At 32.4% G+C, this 24,169-nt stretch overlaps 1 protein-coding gene and 1 long non-coding RNA gene across 2 annotated transcripts in view; both read right to left on the reverse strand.

Moving 5' to 3' along the window:
* Positions 1-435: 435 nt before the first annotated feature.
* Positions 436-24,169, reverse strand: part of LOC128174346 (multiple epidermal growth factor-like domains protein 6) — a 36,752-nt gene continuing 13,018 nt past the window's right edge. The window contains exons 6-7 of the mRNA XM_052839915.1: positions 1,480-1,617; positions 436-440 (exon numbers count right to left, since the gene is read on the reverse strand). Of these exons, the coding sequence (XP_052695875.1) occupies positions 436-440; positions 1,480-1,617 (143 nt within the window). The remainder of the gene's footprint in view (positions 441-1,479; positions 1,618-24,169) is intronic.
* Positions 8,832-16,305, reverse strand: LOC128172541 (uncharacterized). Its single transcript, XR_008242306.1, has 3 exons — positions 16,183-16,305; positions 10,226-10,360; positions 8,832-8,964 (listed from the first exon to the last, which is right to left on the reverse strand). It is a non-coding gene; the product is annotated as an uncharacterized LOC128172541 (long non-coding RNA).

Genomic DNA, 24,169 nt, shown 5'->3' on the forward strand with positions numbered 1-24,169 from the left:
TTCCATATAATAAATAAATAAGAATAAATCTATACATAGGTTATCAATACGATGTTACATCAACAAAAATATTCTACTTCCGGTGAGATATCTCAAATAAATCAAGCTGTTTATCCGTTTAACTGTTTTCATTCGATAGTTTCAGTTACTTTGATACATAATAATGTGAGATAGGCAAGTAAACAAGAAATAATAAATTGAATTTTCACTGAGCACTTCCGTTTGTCCGTTTCCTGTCCCGAGACTAAAAACCTTATTTCGACGAGATCTCTAAAACGGTGACGACTTGAACAACCAAACTTTGTAGGATGAGAGACTTATGTTTGTACATGCGTTAACGCTATTTTTTATGCGGCCTAATTTCCGGTCGACACAGGAAGTACACCCAATTTTGATTTTTTGAAAATATGTTAGTTATTTATCATTGTATAATATTTAAGCTATAAAAATACAACAGTCATGTACATATGGTAAAAAAAACAAAACAAATTCGACTTCCGGTGAGAACTCTCAAATATCTCAGGTAGCCTTCTTTTTGAAAAACAAAGAACCCACAAGAGCTCAGAAACTGTGAGCGATGAAGACACAAAACTTTTATGGATAATGGGTATTTGATTGAACATGTGTTTTAGGGGTTTCATTTAGTCGTACGTCACTTCCGGTTCTAACTACAAAGTGTTCAAGCAACAGAAATTTTTATTTTTTCCTTTTTTTATTTTTAATTATACTCAATGTGCTGAACAGTAACGTATCGTAGGTAAATGTTCTCAAATATGTTCTTTCAATTTCTTTAATTACTTCCATTTGTTCGTTTCCGGTCCTGAGATAAAAACCATTTCTAACAAGATATAAACAACAAATTAACAAAAACTTGAAAATCCAAACTTTGAGAAAAGACAAAACAATGTATGAAGATATGTTTACTATGTTCTGTATGACCCAGCCTTACTTCTGGTCGTCACAAAAGTACTCAAAAATTGACATTTTGTCTTTTTGTTTTTTTTTAATTTTGCGGAATTCCTGTACAGTCTATATTATATCCATTTTCTGTTTACAAGATCAATGGATGTTTTGTACAGATTAATACATAAGGAACAGAGGACCTTTTTGTTGCTATAGCAACAAGAGTCTAGTTGTTGTTATTTTTTACTTTGCGCATTACATTAAAATATGTTATTAAGTACTTGAAATAAATAATACGTAAGCTAAACTCGATACGTATATCAGCGATATTTAATATACCGATAAAAAAATGTAAACATTTCTCACAACATTATGCTAACAACAATGTACAAACAGCTATACATATGAAGTGTTCAATTCTGAAGAGAAACAAACAAAAAGAAGTAAGTTGACATCACAACTTAACAAAAATGTTTTGACTTTTATCTTGATTCTTAAATAAATTTAAAATGATAAGCTTTCTCAGTGCAATAGTTCCCGATGTGCTGTTACCGTAGCATATGCATGTATACTCACATGTTTTACATTGATCCACTTCAAAACCAATATCACATTCGGTTTCGCAAATTCCATTGACATTGGAGCATTGGTTTTCATTACGACAGTGTCCACATGTTTCATTACATCCAATACCATACCATCCTCTGTTACATTCTTTAATATAATAAACACATCAAAGTGCTATGTCTCATATTCATAGTAACAAAAACAAAAAGTTAAGCAGTGCGTTAAATGTTATATCTAAATAAATTAGCCAACAAAAACCTAAAATGTTTGCTATTCTTTCTACCATTTACAAATTTGCATAAACCAAATCCACACACAACCATTATTTCCTAAAATGAACACTTTAAAAAGAATTCGTTGACAACCCCTGTTCTCATTTAGGCATTCCATCCATAACCATTTTATTTCATTTCTAAAAGATTACAAGTTTGATCACGAAAGCCTTAGTGCTATTTTTATGAGTTTATCAAATAATGAAGATTCACCTTTGAATATTTAAAAAAAAAATAATATTAATAAATTTAACATGCTTTGAAGTTATAATGAAGTCTATGGGAGAAATGCATTTTAATATATTTCTTTAGTACAAGCACTTTTCTCACATTTCTCTTGGTAAAAAAATTGCAAAAGCTTTTCCTTTGTTCGAATATGCTAAACAAATGATAGTTTACCATACAATACTTTCAGGAAGTTATTTTCAAAAATTTTCCTTAAGGACAGACAACATTTAAAAAATTGAAGTGCAAAACAGCTCATTTAATTCACTACACATATATTCCCACGTTTTGTTTATGTCAGTCTCATAAAAGCTTTAAAATATGTATTAGATGTCATAAATCAAACAAAATTGTTAAATTCGCGTTAGTTATGAATGACCTACCTTAATACTACAAAACATACATTTCGTCAGCATTATTTCTTTATAAATCAGTGTAAAAGTTATTTTAGAAATAATGTACATATAGCCTGCCTGAACAAATTCCGCTCCAAACTTTAAATATTATGAACGCTACCTTCGTTGCAGTGATGACCTCTCCAGCCAGGGATGCATCCAGAGTCGCAAACACCATTCACATTATTACATCCGAAACATGTGTCATTGCATTTTTTCAGTACATTTATTTCCAAAATAACCACGTGGACATGCTAGTAAAAATACAATAAAATGTGATTTTTACACAATAAACAGCTGTATCTGATTTAGACAAATATTTTTTTTTTATTTTACTTGTAACAACATAGTGCAAGCACACCACACCCATGGACGTAATAACTAGACATATCACGGGTCGCAACAACTAAATAATGCTGCACAAAGAACTACACATTTCTCATCGTCTGTAACGTTTGTAATACGTTTGAAAAACTAGATGACCTTTGTAGACACAGTCAGCATTCTAACATTATGACAAAAACCCTACACATTCAAGGGCTGCGTAGTTCTTTATAAAAGACAAAATACTGTTTTTGGAGTTTTAAACTGGGCTTCCTAAGTATACGTAGACAATTTGATTTTTGAAATGTTAAACCAATCAATTTTGTACACATTTCCCGCAACAATGTAAACTACATGACCCATAAATGGAAGTGATTACTGGCCTTGTTTTATAACTTGCTAAACTACATCCAATATACTGAAAAAAAGCCAATGTTTGTTATATAAAAAATTCCGCGTTGAGTATCTATACCGGTATAAAACTTTTTAACTGATAAAGCTAATGTCGCTCTATGCTATATATGTTATTCCTTGAATGTCAATTACGAATTTGTAACAAACCTTGCAGAAAATTTGTTAGAAATTCTAAAACAGACAGCTGATAGTACTCAAACGGTCGTACGTTTTATACTCGATAAGACCATTAGTTACAAATTCAAAGTGCTTTAGTAGTATACATGTAGTATATTAAATTACATCTAAATATTCTTATGTTTCATCATTACGGAATCATTCCTGGATAATCACAAAACATTGTGTAACATTTTTAGCTTTCTATCAGAATGGGCTTACACTGTCGGTAAAGGTAATTAAACTAATTATCACAATATCAAAAAGATGATTGGTTTTCTGCTTGTTATTTTATTCATGTTTGTCAGATATCTCAATTTAGTTTAGAAGAGACAATTTTTTGGACAAGCAATTAAGCATTAAAATTTAAAAAAAAATCACTGATCAACAAAATCCGAATCACCGAAAGAGGGGGGGGGGGGGGTAGTGGTTGCAATACTAGTACGTTTATAAAACTTCAAATGCATTGATGCATGCGCGTATCTAGAATGGGAGGGTCCAGACCACTCCCCCCCCCCCCCCCTTGGAGATTCAAATGTACTGATTTCACATAAAGGGAAAAAATAAAAAAAAATAGGTGTCAGACCCCTTCCAACCCACCCGCGAAAAACAAAGATTTCTCCGGAAAAAAAATTCTTGATTCAGGTAATTTTAGTTCCATCATGTTCACTATAATTGTTTACATGCTCCCAAAGTATTTGGGACACCTTTAGAATTAAATTTCCAATAAATGAATTTAAAAATAAATATTTACTGCGTGAAAAGTGGGAACCCCCCCCCCCCTCCACTAGCCTGTTATACAATCATAGTAATTTTATTTAAATGAATTTAATTTCACTTTAAAGGTATATGTGGCGTATTTGGAGTAAAAATTTTGACCTGAGTGTAAAAGTAAAAATATACATCATGCTTCTTATAATTAGACGTTTCACAAACCTTATGCCCGTAAACATGTTCTTTCTTTAGTTATTTGTCTCTAAACCTTGCTACACGTTTGTAAATATTAATTTGATCGGCAATTTGTAACGCCACTGCGCATGATTCGTATGGTTCACATGCAACTAACAGTAGGAAATTGTTCTAATCAGTAATTGCGAGTAATTTTAACATATGCTGACCTTTATTCATTACGAAATTCAATAATTAAGTGGTTACAATTGTGCCATATGCAATTAGAACTCTCTCCCTCTCTCTTTCTCTCTCTCTCTCTCTCTCTCTCTCTCTCTCTCTCTCTCTCTCTCTCTCTCTCTCTCTCTGCCTGCTATTATAGACCGTCTAAATATATTCTATTGTTAAGAATACCGTATTTGTTACCACTTCATTTTATATCAAGGAATTAATCAGTGATGATGTATCATCTTTAAATCTGTAATGATTAATGATTGCCTAGAAAACTAAACTCAGATATAAAAGTTCGGTATTATGTTAGTTTTTGTTTAAAAATACGTGTGTTAACATGTTTCTCTCAAAAAACAAATCAAAGTTTGACTATTGAAGACATGCTATTCATGCAATATGAACAATTGTCAATACAACATATTTTGATGCATCATGTCACAGAAAGGACAACGCGATATAGGTGGGTCAGGAACACAAACATTATATTAACCGATTCCCGTTTAACGCATTCAATTTGTTTCAGTTTATATTTAAGTGTTTTAAACCTTTCTATTTGCGAAGTAATTTATGTTCAACGCACTCAACATAACATTGGTCGGATCCAATTGAAAAATATTAACATACCGTTCGTATTTCATATACCGTTATAAAGTTTGTTTACACAAATAAAATCGTCAGAATTGTACATTTATTATCCATGATTGTACATGTTTGAAAAAATTTCCATAGTAAATTTCTGAATCTCTGAAAACAAAAACAGGTCGTAAAATGAAAGTATAACATTTAACAACAAATATCAAACAGTTATTATAAAGAAAAAAAATTCTGTCGATTAGCAGTAAAAAACAAAACAAACAGTAATTAAAAAAAAATGGAATGGTGCTGTACATAACCAGATTTAATGTTTAAGGTATCGAGCAAAAAACTGTTATGATTCGAGATTGAAGAAAAGCCTTGTATTGTCTTTTTACACGTAAAAGGGCATGCTCAAGATTATAGTCACACTCTCTGTGTTTATTATTTAACAATGCTTTAGAAACGCTTCAATAATGATCAACTGAAATTTGTTGTCAGTTGTAGAGTTATAAGCAAGACAGAGAGCTTTCAAAGCCTTGTCGTATACCGACAAAACATATTGTTCAAGTTTGTTTTTTCATCATTTACTTTGTTTAATTGGTTCCAAGCATAAAAAAAACATTACGTTTATCTTATTCTCTTAAAGTCTGAAATTTTTACTCCAACACTCAAATTGTAAACAAAATTATGATTTAAGCTGTGTTTACATGGCAAAGAAATGTAAACTCTTCATCTTGCATATGACTCAACGACTGCACAAATTTTAGTTGTCTATTATAAATGCCTTACTAAAGCATTGCAGACATTTAATCGGGAAACAAATGACAAAGATTATAATCATGTCCTTTTAAACCGAAGATTGTCAAGTTTTAAACAGCTACATTATTGATCAACTTTCTAATATACTTGTACATGTAAAGATTTATCTTTCATTGTTAGAAGTGTGATGTTACAAGTACACATGCTTCGAAATAATAAATCAAGGGTTATAAGTGATTTGCTTTAATACAAAAACTTGTAAATGAAGTTAGGGCAAAATGTTTTGATTTATAAATAAGTTCAAATCAGTTGAAGACAACAACAACATCAACAAAACACATATATTGTTCGTATAACTTCAAAAAGAAAATTGTATTGTAAACACTTAAATTTTTTTCTAGAATAGTACTTAAATTAACTAGTTTACTTTATCATTTATTCTCCGTTAGTTATTAACAAAACTTTAAAGAAAAACGTCACAAAACATTATCCGAATAATGAACTTCAACAATGATGTTCCTGAACAAGTCAATCATAATAACACAAAGTAAGGCAGAAAATATATCTAATTTTATTTCCATTGAACCCTCTTTAAACTTCGTTTTTACTACAGAGTAAACACTGCAAGTTCCAATTTATTATACATATATGGATTAACTGTTTTAGTATATGTAAAAGAAGCCACTATCCCCCGTGGCAACATTTGAGTCCAAATGCAGACACGAGATCATCAGGTCAGAAGAACATCAGGTCAGAGGAAGACCAACAAATTATCGAACATCATGGTTTTGTGCCTCTATGTCCCTATCTGCCACTCTGCAAACAACATACGTTATATAAAGGTAGTATTAGGACAATTTAAGCGGATCCGGCTTGTATGCATTGTTTTCTTATGTATCTACATTTTTTTATTACGTCAGACAATGTGAACTTATAACTCAATGTTAAATGTATTTTTACAAAATGAATATGTAATCTTCCATCGTAAAGAAAAAAAAAAACAAAAACAAAAAACAAAAAACAAAACAAAACAATACAAAACATACACCCCCCCCCCGAAAAAACCCCGATTTTTAATATGCTGTTATTGCACAAATGACACAAATGCCTCATAAGTGAATGGTAGCGATATTGTATATTTCTTGTAATATAATAAAACATATAGTATGCATATATGCAATATCAAGAAAAAATGCAATTTAAAAAAAGCAGTGCAAATATAAAACACTCAAAAAACGCCATTTTATTATCTTGATCACTTAAAAAAGAAAGAAAGATATATTTAATAACGCATGTCGAAAAATGTAATTCATAGATGTATTTCAACACTTAAGTATACATCTCAAGAATAGTAAAATGTTAAGATTGATATACTTACTAAAGTAAAGGAAAAACAGGCTGAAAATGAATGTTTTATGCAACATATATGTCATTGTTTGCAATTTCCTATTGATGTAACGGTTAAAGCATTGGTTTTTCGTTCCTTTATCATTTACTTTCTTTTTACATTTTACCTGAAATAATGCAACATGTTGGTTAGTTAAAGGTTGAAAATCATAGCAATATGTGTATATAACTAGCGAATTTACAGTTAAAGCGAGAGCAAACATATGTCATATAACATATAATTCGTACACTAGAATAAAAATCAAGCATTAAATATCATTTAGACAATTCAAATAATTGTGAAAAATCAAATTACAAAATGGCATCCTAAATGACTGTTTGAAAAAAAGAAAAACCTGGAAAGAAATAGCGATTCGTACAATACTGAAAATGGATTGAAGGTACATGTTTTTTTCAACTGTTAATTTAAATATGAATCATATAAGATAAATGTTTAAAATTTACTGACATTGCTTCAAGAAAACTGCAATTACTTATAAGAGTTAAACAAATTCTCTTTTTATACATAGTTGGTACTTGTTTAAAACAAAATTTGTACAGTTTTTACCTCGCAAAATACTTTTGAGAAACATAAACCATGCTAAGATAAATATACTTACAATACATACCTGTCCACTTCCAAAGTCCCAAAACAGTCTTTATTATGATAAATGCCGACCGGTTTATAGTTGTTAATTTTAACGTTGTGCATTACATTAAATTAATCAATAAAATACTTTAAATATATAATACGTAAGCTAAACTCGATACGTATATCAGGAGTAAATAATATACCGATATGAAAAAAAAACAAAATGAAGTAAGTTGATATCACAACATAACAAACGAATTTGAAACGTAATTTTTAACTTTTATCTAGATTCTTAAATAAATTCAAAATGATTAGATTTTGTCACTGGATAATTTCTGATGTGTCGCTGTGCTGTAACCGTAGCATACATGTATGCATGTGTACTCACATGTTTTACACTGGTCCCCTTTAAATCCAACATCACATCCGGTTACGCAAGTTCCATTGACATTGGAGCATTGGCTTTCATTACGACATTGTCCACGTGTTTCATTACATTCCATACCATACCATCCTCTGTCACATTCTTTAATATGATAAACACTTGAAAATCAAAGTGCTGTGTCTCATATCAACAACAAATATTTGTTAAGCAGTGTGTTAAATGTTACCTCTACATATATTAGCCAAACAAAATGAATCAAAAACATAAGTTTTTTAGCTATTTTTTTTTAACAATTTACAAATTTTACATAAACATAATCGATAAACAACAATTATATCTTAATATGAAGAAGACTTAAAAAAATTAATTGCTATACTAGATAGCCCCTGTTCTCAATAATACTAAAAAAACTTCTGTTCGTCAGCTAAATGAAACGGAACACATAAACAAACGTTTCCTTTAATGGAATTTGAGAAATTAAAGAAATATATATTTATTTTTTTTGGGGGGGGGGGGTTAACATATTCATCTTATGTCTGAAACTTGAATTTTTACTCCAACATTAACAAAAGGTTTGTTTACATAGCAAAGAATTGCAAACTTTGTAACTCATGTATAACTCAACAATTGTGTTGTCGCATTAAGTTTAGGTGTCGCATAATTTATTTATAATCAGTGTAAAAGTTATTTTAGATATTGTTGAACATATAGCCTGCTTAAAAAGTTTCTGCTCCAAACATAAGATATTATGAACACTATCTTCGTTGCAGTGATAACCTCTCCAGCCAGGAATGCATCCAGAGTCGCAAACGCCATTCACATTATTACATCCGGCACATGTGACATTGCATCGTTCAGTACATTTACTTCCAAAATAGCCAAAAGGACATGCTAATTAAAAGAAACCCAGAAATTTATTTTTACACAATCAACCAGCTGTATCCGACTTAGATTTTTTTTTTATAACTTGAAACAACATAGTGCAGGTACACCGCCTTCATGAACTGCAGTTACCCAATCGTGTGTAAAGTTTGTTCAACGTTTGAAAATAGATGACCTTTGTAGAAGAATTCACAATCAGCATTCCAACATTATAACAAAAACCGCCTAATGAAGCTTAAAAGGCTACATAGTTCTTTATAAAAAAAAAAAAAAAAAAAAAAAAAAAAAAAAAAAAAACACTGGCTTTTTTGAGTGTTTTTTTTTTTGTTTTTGTTTTTTTATTACAGTTTCATCTCAAACTGGATTTGCCTAGCCTAATTAGAAAATTTGTAAGGAATTTGAAAGAAATATAGCAGCGAAAAACTTCTAAAACAGTCAGCTGACTATACATCAAACTGTCGTACGTTTTATAATTGATAGGACCATTAGTTACAAATTTAAAATTCCTTTGCAAAACAAGATTAGAAACAATAAAACAATAAATTATATTTCCCGAACAGTTTCTTTTTTTATATTTTAGCAGTCCATTGGCGAGAACTTCTGGATTTTGACGATTATGGAGTTATAATTGTAAACACTCCTCAAATTAGATGTAGTTCACCGTGGGGAACTATATGTATCAACAGGACTCGAAACTAGAACTCCCAAATAAGTGACTTTTATAAAATATGCAATGCACAATATTCGTTACAATAATAAAAAAAAATGCGATAACATTTGATCAGTGAGGTATTACATTTACTTCGTTTAATTCTTCATAGTCGTGTTCGTCATATACGACAACTTTCTTTAGGTTTATGTAAGGACTTTACTGGGACATAATAAATATTCTCTATAGCCGTAAATTTGTTATAGCCTGTTCGTTACACCCCACATTTGTTGTAATTTTTTTTACCAAATTGCACACTAACAATACTTTTTTTTTCAACATTTGTGAAACTTTTAAAAGTCAATACAGGATCTAATCAGCATTTTGTTTTATTTGGAGTCGAATTGGTTCTAAAATAATGGATTTAAATGTTTTTGTTTTATTTTAATCATAATACACACATGTATATGAACTTTAATTACATACAATTAATAAACTATTACATGCTTACATGTATATATGTTTTGTATGATTGCTTCAGAATAAAACAAATATTCCAAAGTTTATACTAAAGCTTTGTCGTGTAGTTAAAAATACTGTTTAATTGAGCCTATTTCTTACCTAATTCACAGTGATAACCTTGATACCCAGGTTTACATCCCTGACAGGTGCCCGTCTCTATGTGGCAGTACTGACAGTTGACATCAGGACACGGAATGGAGCAGTTAGATCCGTAAAACCCTGTTACTGGACATCCTGTACAAGAAATGTCATTTATTACATAAATGTATTTGATCTTGTTTTGAGCATGTTCAATTCTATTCTTGATGAAAAAAAAGTTGAAAGAGGCGTTCATTAATGGGTCTTTGTATAGTGGTATGCACGAAAGTCCATCAAGACAATTTTCAATTCAACCAAAAACATACAATAATTGCAATATTGCAACATTTATTGCAAAACAGTTAGACACCTAGAACTCTGTTGTTGGACGACTTGAAGAAATTGTAATTGAGTTAATCAATATCTCTCTCAATTGTTATCAACCTTTACTATATATCATGCGTTAATTTACACGAAAAAGAAGTATAGGAGAATACGCAGTACAGTTAAGGCGACCAATAAAAATATCAGCGAATTTTTGTGCTGAAAACAGGTATACTTAAGTTAAACGGATATTTCCTTTTTAAAATTAATAATGGTCGCTCAAATGCAATATATTTCTGATATTACAGCGGTACAATATGTTATGTTCATAGTGGTCACGTGTTATGGCAGTCGCATGGTACAAGCATATATATTAGCTGAATTATAAAATAACTTGATAATATATTTTAGATTTTTAAAAATGCTGCGAACTTTGATAGATAATAATATTTGTTGCTAGAAACCATTATTTATAATGCATTTGTTGAACAATTTTGTAGGTTGATTCATTAAAAGATAATTAATTTGTAAGATTTGACAAGGATCTCAGATATTTTTAAATTACAAAGCATATTTCACTGTTACATGTAAACGTTGTTCATGATCAGATAAGTGTATGCCTTTACAATTGAATGATTCATTTAGGTGTCTGGCTTTAAGATTTATGATTTTTTATACAAAACTAAGGTTGAATTATTATATGATGCATAATTTTACAAATTTAAAGTATGACAATATAGGTAGTATTCTACTAATAATAATGTTGAACAAAATATTCATTTATAATTTTCTGTAAATCTACAACATTTATTTCTATTCGCAAAAAATCTGCATGATTGCCTTCATTAATGTGACTTATTGCGTCATTTTTGAAGCATATGGCGTCATATTTTGTAGTACAGCAAGAACGAATCTTGCTTATTTTACAGTGTGTGTGGCATAACGGACATCGAATTTGTAAGTTATAACATTTGTTGTTTTCAATTAAAAGACTAGTATAATTTTTTTTTCTGATAAATGAATAAATAAGTACTTTCGAAGTTTGTAATATACTGTGATGTCATAATGCAAATTCCCCGTACTTTTTGTCTGAACGGAATTTTTGACAGCCTTAACTGCTGCGTATCTCTGAATTGTTTTCATTTTCTTGGCTAGCTAGTAGTTTAACAAATTAAAAAACCAAGACACACTGGTGATGTGTGTTTGATAGACCAGTAATGAGGTCCACCCTCACCAAGCCATTAGGACCGAAAATCCCTGGACAGAGAGACAATGTCATCAACCTTAAAATGTTTTCTTATGTAATTAAAAATAATGGCACAATGTACATATATTCCGATAATGCAGTGATGCTAGAAAAAACAATGCATATCCATTACATGGCTAGCATACAACTCCGTCTCTCGTACTAAAGTACTCTGACCTCAGAGTTGAACAATTAACAACACCAAATGACAAATTTTGTTACAAAACTTTCATGTTGTAAACCGGAATCTGATTGGTTAAGACGTAGTTGATGATCCTTTCTATTACACTCAGAGTTAGCAACCATTTGGCAATGGGTACATTGTAACACACCAAATTGTTACATGCATGTAAATAATGCGCATACGGTTCGTCGTAAAATCCACATCATTTCTATATTAAGGCAGTTATTGTTTCTATAAAATTAAGACATTCAGTATAATAAAATAAATTATGACTTCGCATCGGTTGTCAATGGTTTTCAACAATTTCAACTGTTACCCTCGCAAACAGGCACTATTTATATTCAATGTAAGGGTATATGCCATCTTTTCAGTTATACTATCTGGCTACCATATCCCCGCCCTAACATCCATGTAGCATCCATGAGCATTACAGGAAGAGGATTCAGTTAATTTGGAGCTAAATGAAATGTTTGGAATGCTTTATTCCTGTCTTTAATCATCTTTATATTGATTTAATATCAAAATGTTTCTTTGTGCCTATATTTAATAATTCACATCCTTATAAAAATTGCTAAGCATAAGATTTTACAATGTGTCATTGATTTTTAAGAGGGAGGGGGGGGGGGGCTTCCTAAAATAAATTGACACTTTAAATAATTGAACAAAATTCGATAGTCACATTACTGATTTATTCCGCATGGTTCACACACTAGTTTTTTGTGTTATGTTTTGACAATAAAGGTAAATATGTGTTGTAAAATGAAAAACATTACAACATTTGTCAAAGGTTGTTAAAATTATAAAGAACACTAACAATACACCTCTACTTCACAGAGGTTACTCCATACAATACTATAATAACCGTCAGGGTAGACTCGTTGTAGTAGATGACATATTGTCAGTGAAATGTAAAGTTTGTTGTGAAGACAGAAGTTATTGTGTTCATTGTGAAATTATTGTCTTTGAAACACAACATCCCCTGTGATCTATCCGTTGTATTGGAGACATACACGGATAATCCAAGTCAATTGCTACTCAAAACAGCTTACTGGTTTTTTTTTAAAGGGGAGGGGGGCAAACATTTAAAAGTTAAAGTAGACACTTTAAATGACTGGAAAAAAATGATAGATTTATTTCAATCAACAACACTGTAACTTTAATAATTTAATCCGCAAGGTCTGCACACTGTTTTATTAACCTGTTTTTCCAACTGAAAAATCCGGTTATTAAAATGGTGAAAATGGCGGGCGGGCGGCTGCCAAAAGGGTACCCTCTTTGTACGGATAACTCCTCCTACAGTTCTCAAGATAGGAAGCTGTTCTTTTTCAGATCAATTGTACATATATCAGAGGTGTGCATATTGCAAGGAATTTGATTTCTGAAAATTTATCGAAAAAATACCAGTTTTGAACTTAGTCATTTTTTAGCGAAATGCTGCATATAGGGTTTTCCATTTCACTGGATAGGGGTTGACATGGGTTATGGATACAGTTCACATAAAAGAAAACCTGGTTTGCTGTCACATTGACAGCTTTCCACTTGTTGTTCTTTATTTTGAAAAAAAGTGTAGATATGTTACCACACATGAAACAATTATCAAAGGTTATTGGAATAAAACAAATGCTTACCATACACTTCTAATTCACAAAGTGAAATGGCAACACGACTATGATAACCGTCAGGGTAGACAACTCCTGGTAGTCTCTCGTTGTAGTAGATGGCATATTGTCCATGAACAAAACAATTTGTTGTAAAGACAGTGGGTATCGTGAATATTGTGAAGTTGTCGTCCTTAAAACACAACGTTCCATGTGATCTACCCGTGGTATTGGAGACATACACGGAAAATCCAAGTAATTTATCTGCTATGTTTGTCCGATAGTAGGAATCTGTACAATATGTTATCGATCCAGTGAAAAACAAGTTTATATGATTCTTTTTTACAATATCAACTAAAACATTGCTTAAAATCAACTGCACTATAGGCGCAACATAGTACACATACTCCATGCACCTATCGATTAAAATAGTTATATAGTTTAACGCACATTTACATGGAATACATATGGAAGTTTCATATATAACACCATTATCATTTATTATAATATCAAATTCAATAGTGGGGGCTAAACTCTGAGAATTATACAAGAAACAAGAAATAGTTACGTTTAATCAAACCATTTCTATAAATAAACAAAATTATGAGACCGTATTTTGAACGTTTTAACTGGCATTTTTAACAACACTAGTTGTATATCAATGTGAATTAAAAGTACTGGTCTGCGATTTAATATCAAGAATGTTTTAAAATGTTCAGTAGGTATTTTATATCATTCTTGTTAGAAAGAGTTGTCTGGACCAAAAAAAATATTTAAATAATTAGAACTTCCTTGTTTAAAACTATATATGTCATAGCGATACGATTGTGCTCACACATTGGAATTCAGTCAGTGGCATATATTTCATGAGAGAGTGTGTGGCGAAAAGGGCGGTCTGAATCATCTCTTAAAAGCTATGCATGTGTAATCCAAACAGTAAAGAACATGGAAAGGCACCTAACACCTTCTTGTTTAACAAAATATCACTTGAACCGCAATAAAAACCTGAAGGTACACCAGTAAATATAATATGTTTGATAACCGTGGTGGGTAGATACCATGAAACATTTCTCAAGTTAATCTAAAATTCCTAATCCCTTTTTATATCGGACCCTGAAAAAAAAACTTCATATGATTTAGAGGAGGTATACATAAAAAGGTTTCTTTACCGTGTTAGCGCCTTCTGTTACATAGTATCTTTTATTAGAAATCATTAGTTTGTTTTTATAAACACCAGGATATTGTCCCACAAAGATCATTTTCAATAATAACATATACCGAATTGTCGCTCATAAATCGAAAAAAAACAACAACTATGTTATTAACAGAAGGTTACAATTAAATCTGACCATTCAAGTGTCACTCTAAAACACGCCAAGAAGTGTATAGTGATTGTAAGAATCATATATTTACTAATAGTAATTTTATCTGGTCGCCATGTTAGTCAGGAATAGATGTTGGAGATTGTTTGTGTTAATCTGCATTCAGGGGGTCAAAGTATACTTATGTACAATCTGAAAAAAAGCTATCACGAAGACTATTGTTTGATTTCTATGTTGTCTACCCGTTATGATTCGATAAATTGCGGTTTTAATTTTCCGCGAACTGTTGTCGTATAATTTTGATAGCATTAAACATTCTCGTTATTACAGAATTTTTATTAATTAAAATTCCATGCCGTTCATACCATTACGTCTTTTAATTTAGGTCATGCTTTGATGTATTTTCCTAAATGGAGGATTGACAAAATCGTCAATTCAGATTCAGACCCTTAAGGTCAGGTTTTCGGCCTGCAGTTTTAAGGTATTTTACTATAGCTACAAATCATTCTGTTCACTATACTTAGGTCTGTTATAAACTTTAAATGATTTTGTTGGACGCGTTTTTACTACAAAAAGACAAAGTGCATGATTTCAAACTATCGTTTTAAGGAAACATAATTAATTTAAGGAAAAATATTTACATTTAGATGTGGCTATTATAAGTGTTATTTATACCTAAAATTTTCGAAAAAATTTGTCATTACGTTTACCATGATTCGTTACAATAAATTGCTAATGAACTATTAAAAAATAGAATGAGAGATTAAATGGACTTTTATTATGTAAAGAAAACAACTTTATCAAAACCTTACAAAATCCACAGATTTCAGGAAAAACTTATCTTAGTATGTGTAATCTGGTGTTTCTAAATTATTAATTCAAACCAGGCCATAATGCAATTGTGGGAGTAATCTCGATGAAATCGCAGCCCGTACCTCAAAAGACGCATGGCATATCATCTCATTTTAGAACATTAAGCAAAGAATTGAATTCAATGTCTAATTTTCTCTTTAATTTGTTATTTTAATTTAAAAGTTGTAAAAGTGTTTAATCATTTGTTTCAGTTACTGTTTATGTTCACTGCAGCCCTCGAAACCGTTTAATTTTCTTCAGTTTCCATTACACTAAAACCAACATTTTTCTTCCGGTAATGCATATTTCAAACTAACAGGGAAAATCATATGAAAATATAGTAATCTGATATACCCCAAATGTTATCATGTAAATAAAAAAAACGTATATGCGTGATGACAGTTTATACCACAGAGGCTATCATTTCTAAGATACATAATGACTGACTATACCAAAGTTGTCCGTCGCGAAGTATATAGTGATGTGATGGATACTGTGGATGCTGGTCAGGTTTACCCACCAGGTGGCGGTTTGTCTATAGTACTCTGATAAAGCACATTGACCACCGCTCCCGTCCAGGTCAGATTTACGTCCATCCACAGCGTTACTGGCGTCATATATGTCGTCACCTGGTCCCAATGGGTATTGCTGGTATGCTGGTTTGTTGAAGGCAACGTTAACTGTCAACAAATACACAACCCCATATTAACAACATTATTTGCATTTACAAAATTGAGTGGGTTCATTTCAGCTAACATTTACTTATGAACGATCTTCATAAACAAAAACGAATTAAGTGGGATTTTATTTTATTTGTCCGATCAGTTGTTGTAATTTCATGTTATAAAAAAGTATAATCTTATAAATGATTTTTTTTATAAAAACCTTTATGTATCAAAAACCTTATTTTATATGAATATTCTACCGAACATTAATTAATGATGTTCTTTTTTATCCTAATATATTTATCTAAAATTGTTTTTAAAGCAAGATATTTCGGTAATAAAATGTAAATATGGTTTATCAAAATACCAAATAAACAGTATTTAGGAAAAAAGTGAACTAATAATGCAACTTATATAACATACTAGTGATGAACAATACTTGTAGATAATCGCCTCAATTAAAATGTTGTTTATGTTAAAGGGAATATTACATTATATACTAGCTTTTTAATCAAATTTCAAATGACAATAGTATTATATGCATGTAAACTCACCATAAGCCTGTGAAATTGCAAACACTACTAACAATAAAAACATGGACAACATATCTAAAGGTAAATACATCTATTGACGTTTAATTATACTCTACAACGTATATGATTATGCCTGAATATGTTTAACAGTTACTCTTTTATGCGGAAATTAATGAAAACAATTACCGAATACAAAAACTTCAGATAATAACCTCAAACGTTATATACAAGCACCCTTGAGTATAAAAACAGTACTTGCGAAACCTGTTAGCCAAACACGTTCATTGAATCTCTCAAAAACTTATTTTAATGTAATGGTTTTTTTTTCCAGTTTTGATTTACTTTCTATAAAATTAATAAAGGTTTACAATCATCATTCCTATCACATGATCTATGGCTAACGATAACAAAAGCTTTGTGATCAGTGACCCAGTTAAAATATAGGTCGACATAAAACAAAACTAACAAACAATAATCAACCACAAACGAGTACGATATGGCCAAAGTGAAATCTATATTTAAAGGAAAAGATATAACTAAGTGATTTGAAGTCATGCACGTCAATCTTTAAGCTAAAGAGCTAGAGCCACGAATGGTAAAAATCGGCGTAGTTTCCCGATATAACCAGGAAACAATCTCAGGTCAGTATACTTCACAAAAAAAAAATCTTGGTTTGGTTTGGTCCCTATTTATGCTGAACGACGCATGGAAAGAGCGATTGTTTAATGCTTAATTACAAACGTTCAATGACGTGACTGACGTCACATTTTTTATAACATGTCAGAGTTGTTTACGAATTAATATCAATGGTACTACAATTAACATCAATATAACAATAACACTTTTGCATCAAATTCAACAAACTACAAACCTTTCAACATGAATATACATTGCATGCAGTATAACTAATAAATGAATGCATCATTAAGATCATATACCCGTTTATCTCAAGGATTTTCAATGCATCACTTTAAAATGTCCACCTTTTGAAGAAAAACATATACTTGTATGTGCCCTCAATAACTTTTAAGCAATAAATCTAGCACATTGAAATAAAATTGTTACTATATGGGTAAAAAATGCAGTTACGTAAAAAAGAATGGCATGGCTAGGTATTATTTATTATTATTATCTGGGTTTTCTTTAGCCATCAAATATGTTTACAATTGTTCATAAATTAGGAAAAAAATGTTGCTTAAATAGTTGAACAGCTATTATAAGAAAACTGTGATACCACCTTACCAATACCAAGTATGTGCAAAAGTAAATTTTAAAGTGTTCGTTCTGCTACGGTGCTGTCAGATGCGTCTTTTGGTTCTGGAACGTTGGCTGCATCTTCAACATAGATTCCCCTAGTTCCTAACCCCAAAATTCAAAGAGTCCTTTATGTGTGTGTTGCATACACGATATACCACAGGACGGTCACAACGTGTGCACACACACCGACCACTCTCGCCCCGGTCTTACACAGACAAAACTATGCCGTAATCTGAATCAGAGAGAGAAAAAAACAGTAAATAAGTTTTTAAACTCTTTGCGATTCGAATTACTTTACTATCAAATAAACAGTTCACACCATACCTCAACTCCGTTGTAGGATATCCACAAGACATGTGCTTTCAAAGACACAAATTTTAAAAGTTGTGGATCTCCTCTCTGAACGAGGATGTCGTGGTTTTCGTCAAGGTGCTCTTGGATGTAGCACCTTTAGAGTTTAAGCTGGTAGGAGCCACACGTCATATCACGTAGCTATTCCTCTGTCATTTTCGGGAAATCATCGATGGTTGAAGCATCTCTCAACATCGAGGATTTCCTACTGTGCAAGCTCTTTGCCTCCACTAGCTCTTTCAGCCGATTGCCCTGTCGACTAAGGTGCAACAAGCTAAATGCATATGCGAGAAACCAGAAAATGTTCCAGGGAAGGGAGGGGTGTGTACCCGGGGAAGGGGGGGGTACATGGCGAATTTTCCGTTACATGTAATTTATTTTGTGAATTGAACAAGTTTGAATTAATACATGGCAATTCTAGTTACGCGCCGCGCATAATGCATATGTTATTTAAATAACTGGTGAAAGTGGAGGTAAGAATTTGTTAGAAATGGCGCAGATAATCCTTATGTAGTCTCCAATATAAGGTACTAGGTTTGTATGGAGAACTTCGTCAAGGTACTTCAACCTCTTTATTCGGGCATTCTCCGACTCCACTACCCATCGCACCTTTAATTGGAAGCATAAACAATATTAATATATAACTGTTGAATAATTATGATCATACATTTTAACAGTTTTAATTAAATATTTTATTCATTAACAAATAATATCCTCCTTGATTTAAGAAACACAATCTACCAAAGCTGAATGTTGATACTAGTATAATCTAATCTTAGCAGATTCAAACATAAAAACTTAACTTACCTTTGTAACCAAACGACTAGCATTAACATCCTGTGTCAACAGTTGATTGTCCCCTCGTTTCATGAAGCATGACCTTTCTTATTTTATCCCCATATCATCCAGTACACTTTTTGCATCTCTAAAAAGCCCGGTCGACAACAAAAACGTCATTTTTTTTTGCACCCAGTGTTTAATGTTTTCCAAGTTTGACTTTAGCAAATGGGTAAGGATGTTTGCATCATTGTTCTTATTGTCTGCGAGGTAGGGTCTAACCGCTGTTACAAAATGGCCTGTTGTCGTAACGACCACCACCGTTTTTCACTAACGGTCTTCCTTAGTGGACACTGTACGAACGTTTCTGGAAATGGAAATTGTTACTTTTTGGATATAGATATAAGTATCAACTAATACTAGAATCACTTGTGAATTCCCAATATCTCCAAAACAAAGTATGTGCTGGAGGTTTCGTATGCTTTTCAATTACCTCTTCACGTGATATATGCTGAAGACCCAAGTTCTGTGGAACAAAAGATTCAGATGTATAGCTCGATGCAAACTAGATTTAGTAATGTTGAAGATGGTTGAAAGTATTTAATTAGAAAGTCCAGATTTCAGTTTGAATAAGAAAATGCCCAAAGATGTTCCTGTGGTCCTAGCGGGTATGTTTCTAACATATTTCAAAGCTGATGCACATATTTTATCGAAAGCGTCTTTGCATATTCCAGTCAGATTCAAATAATCATTATTTGTCAGGTTGGACGACCTTTCAAAATCAATTCTGCTGTGTAGCTGTTCGTAAACTTTTGATCAGTTCAGTAATAGAAGTATTGCTAAGGGGTGAGCTATTTGCTGTCTTTATGCTATGCAATATATCGGCTATAAATTCACAATTTTCCAAATGATCCGGACAACATCGACTACCCGCTAGTACAATACTCTCACAATTCATGAACACAGCAAATCTCCCGTTTAAGGGTACCACCACCAGCTTTGGTCCCGAACGCTTACACAGAAAGCACTGTGCATGACTTTTAGGGGTGGAGGGAATCGACAAAGAGATAGAGGGTGGACTTGATAGAGAGCTGTATTTTGGACGTCATGGTGTGGGAATCGTTGCTTTCATCATTTTTTGCGACAACTTGAATTTTCTGTCTTTTTGCAGCATAGTATTCATGCCTTCATCTATTGCACAATGTGTCATTGGCATTGGTATATTTGACTGTAAACAGAAAGTTTTTCTGAAGGAAATGAGTTTCCTCTGTTGTTTGCTACACAGCATACATGGAAACACTTTGGTCCACCACCGGGCATTCTGTAAAGGAAAGTTATGAATTTTCGGTCGTAAAGTATTGAATCTTAAGACTTATCAAGAATTTCTGACTCAAAAAAACACTATTTTATTACTGAAGGTGTGTGTGTGAGCATCGAATATTGTCGTAATTACGCTGTTAAATCCATAACTAAAACTGAATGGCAGATATAATGGCAAATAAAGCTTATACCTCTTTTTCAAAATTGACATCGCCGCATGAAACAGAAAATCAAATACCGATACAAATAGATGTCATCATTTCGTATGAAAAATAAAATCATTATTATTCAACGATACAAAAAATATCAAGTTTAAGATTTTAAGTATTACTACCTAAAATTTTACATCTGAGACACATAGTATATTAAATTACATCTAACTATTCTTATGTGTCATCATTACAGAATCATTTCTGGATAATCACAAAACATTGTGTAACAATTTTAGCTTCATTTCAGGACAGGCTTACACTGTCGGTAAAGGTTATTAAATCAATTATCATAATATCAAATAGAATGAGTGGTTTATTAGTTTTCGGCTTGTTATTTTATTCATGTTTGCCAGACATGTCATCTTGTTTTTGAAGAGGCAAATTTTTTGACAAGCAATTAAGCATTAACATTTATTAAAGAAAATCAGTGATCAACAAAATCCGAATCACCGAAAGGTGGATGGGGCGGGGGGGGGGGGGGGGGGTATGCAATACTATTACGTTCATAAAACTTCAAATGCATTGATGCATGCGCGTATCTAGAGTGGGAGGGTCCAGACCCTCCCCTTAAAATTCAAATATTGATTTCACATAAAGGGAAATTATCACTTTCAATACAATTTTCTACGTGCTCCCAAAGTGTTGGGGCACCTTTTAAATTAAATTTACCATATATTAATTTAAAAATAAATATTTACTGCGTGAGAAAGTGGGAAAGCACCCCGTCCCACTAGCCTTTTATACAATCATAGGAATTTTTGTTGACTTTAATTAAATTATAATATATTTCTAGTTTTGTTTAATCTGTTTTGTAGGTTTCGTTTCGTTTGGTTCCGATTTTTGCCTTCGTTTCGTTTATTTTATAACAGGTAGCCATTCGACATTACCCAGATGCTATACAATGTATATCGGATATCGGCATTGCTAAGGATCGTAAGGCCAATATGTATACATTCTGTCAATCAAAACCCAATCTACAATGGACGCAAATGTTGCAGAGTATTTCCAATCCAATGCAATACAAAACTGATTGATTGCCAATGTGTATGACCCAACAGAGTCAGATCGTCGTGATTGCGCAATGTTGAGAACTAGCGAACTTCTGCCTAAACTTAAGCAGTATATGGCTATGCCTGACAGCACAGTTTTGTTTATCTGTACTGTGATCTTACCTATATTTTGCGTGTTTATCTTATAAAGATTTTCAAAGCTATATTTTAACGGTAAAATGCCAAACCTTATTTTTAGCTCACCTGAGCCAAAGGCTAAAGTGAGCTTTTCTGATCACAATTTGTCCGTTGTCTGTCGTTGTTAACTTTTCACATTTTCATCTTCTCAAGAATCACTGGGCAGATTTCAACCAAATTTGGCACAAAGCACCACTAGGTGAAGGGGATTCAAGTTTGTTCAAATGAGGGGCCACGCCCTCTTTAAAGGGGAGATAATTGAGAATTATTGAAAATTTGTTGGTATTTTTCAAAAATCTTCTTTTAAAAACTATTTGGCCTGAAAAGCTAAAACTTGTGTGGAGGCATCCTCAGGTAGTGTAGATTCAAGTTTGTTCAAATCATGGTCCCCGGGGGTAGGGAGGGGCCAAAATTGGGGGATCAAGTTTTACATAGGAATATATAGAGAAAAGTTTTAAAAATTTTCTTCTCAAAAATTATTAGGCCAGGAAAGCTCAAATTTAAGTGGAAGCATTCTCAGATAGTGTAGATTCAAGTTTGTTCAAATCATGGTCCCCGGGGTTAGGATGGGGCCACAGAAGGGGGATGAATTTTTACAAAGGAATATAGAGAAAATCTTAAAAAATCTTCTTCTCAAAAACAATTTGGCCAGAAAAGATCAAATTAAAATGGAAGCATCCTCAGGTAGTGTAGATTAAAGTTTGTTCAAATCATAGTCCCTGGGGGTAGGGTGGGGCCACATTGGGGGGGGGGGGGGTCAAGTTTTACATAGGAATATATATTAAAAATATTCTTCTCAAAAACTATTAGGCCAGGAAAGCTCAAATTTGAATGGAAGCATCCTCAGGTAGTGTAGATTCAAGTTTGTTCAAATCATGGTCCCCGGGGGTAGAACGGGGGCCACAATTGGGGGATCAAGTTTTACATAGGAATATATAGAGATAATCTTCTTCTCAAAAACTATTAGGCCAGGAATGCTCAAATTTGAGTGGAAGCATCCTCAGATAGTGTAGAGTCAAATTTGTTCAAATCATGGTCCCCGGGGGTAGGGCGGGGCCGTGATGGCGGTTTGAATTTTTACATAGGAATAAATAGAGAAAATCGTTAAAAATATTCTGGGAAAGTTTTTCGGTCCAAAACTCAGTACTAAGTGTGAAAGCACAGGTTATGCAGATATAAGTTTAATGAAACCATGATACCCTAGAGAAAAGTGGGGCCACAAAATCGGAGGGGGGGGGGGGGTATATAGGAATAGAGAAAAATCTTCTTACAGGTATTTACCAAAGAGGTAGATAAAAATTGGCAGATTTTCAATTTTTTTTAGCAAGATCTACAGTACTTAGTTGTCAAGATATGTTGATACTGTAATGCTAATGTGATCAGAATTAAGGCAATTGTGGCTCAGGTGAGCGATGTGGCCCCTGTGCCTCTTGATTTTGTGGGGGGGGGGGGGGTAGGCTCTCTTTTTTTTTATGTTTTTGGGAAATTGTCTCTCTAATTGCTTTAATTACATATTCTGACTATATTGTATTTGTGTCATTTGTAGTTGTAGAATTGATTACAATAAAATGTGGGTCGGAACTTGCGGGTTTGATGCTGTAAGAAGTAAGAATATTTTATCGTGCTTATACCTTTCTGACTGGGGGCCCCAAATTGTAGCACAAGAAAATAAATGAGAGAGAGAGATAAATTGATTGGGTTAAGTATTTGATTGTCTTATGTCTTCTTATATATTTGGATAATTCTTCTTTTCGTCTCAATTTAATCTTTGCAGACTTACTTACGTGTTTTTTGCAAAATCCGCCAAGTCCACAAATAAAATGCCATACATTGTATCTAACAAACGTAGTATGGTTAATAACCCCCCCCCCCCCCTCACCCTGAATCTACTCGAATAACCATGCAGTCGAAACGATTCGTGTCAAGCGATAGGTCAATGAAATGTTTGTTTGTTTTTTTGTTTTTTTTTACGTTGGACCTACATGGGTAGGAAAATGGGGAATGGGGTACATGTAAGTGGGCACATTACGGGTTTAATTGGAGTCTGAATACTTTTAATTTGAACAAATCTTTCTTGTATTCTACCAACTACTAAATATGGACTTGGAAGTTGAATTAGAAATATGTTCACTTACCC

This window comes from Crassostrea angulata, chromosome 2, assembly GCF_025612915.1.
Source record: "Crassostrea angulata isolate pt1a10 chromosome 2, ASM2561291v2, whole genome shotgun sequence".
Classification (NCBI taxonomy): Eukaryota; Metazoa; Mollusca; class Bivalvia; order Ostreida; family Ostreidae; genus Magallana; species Magallana angulata.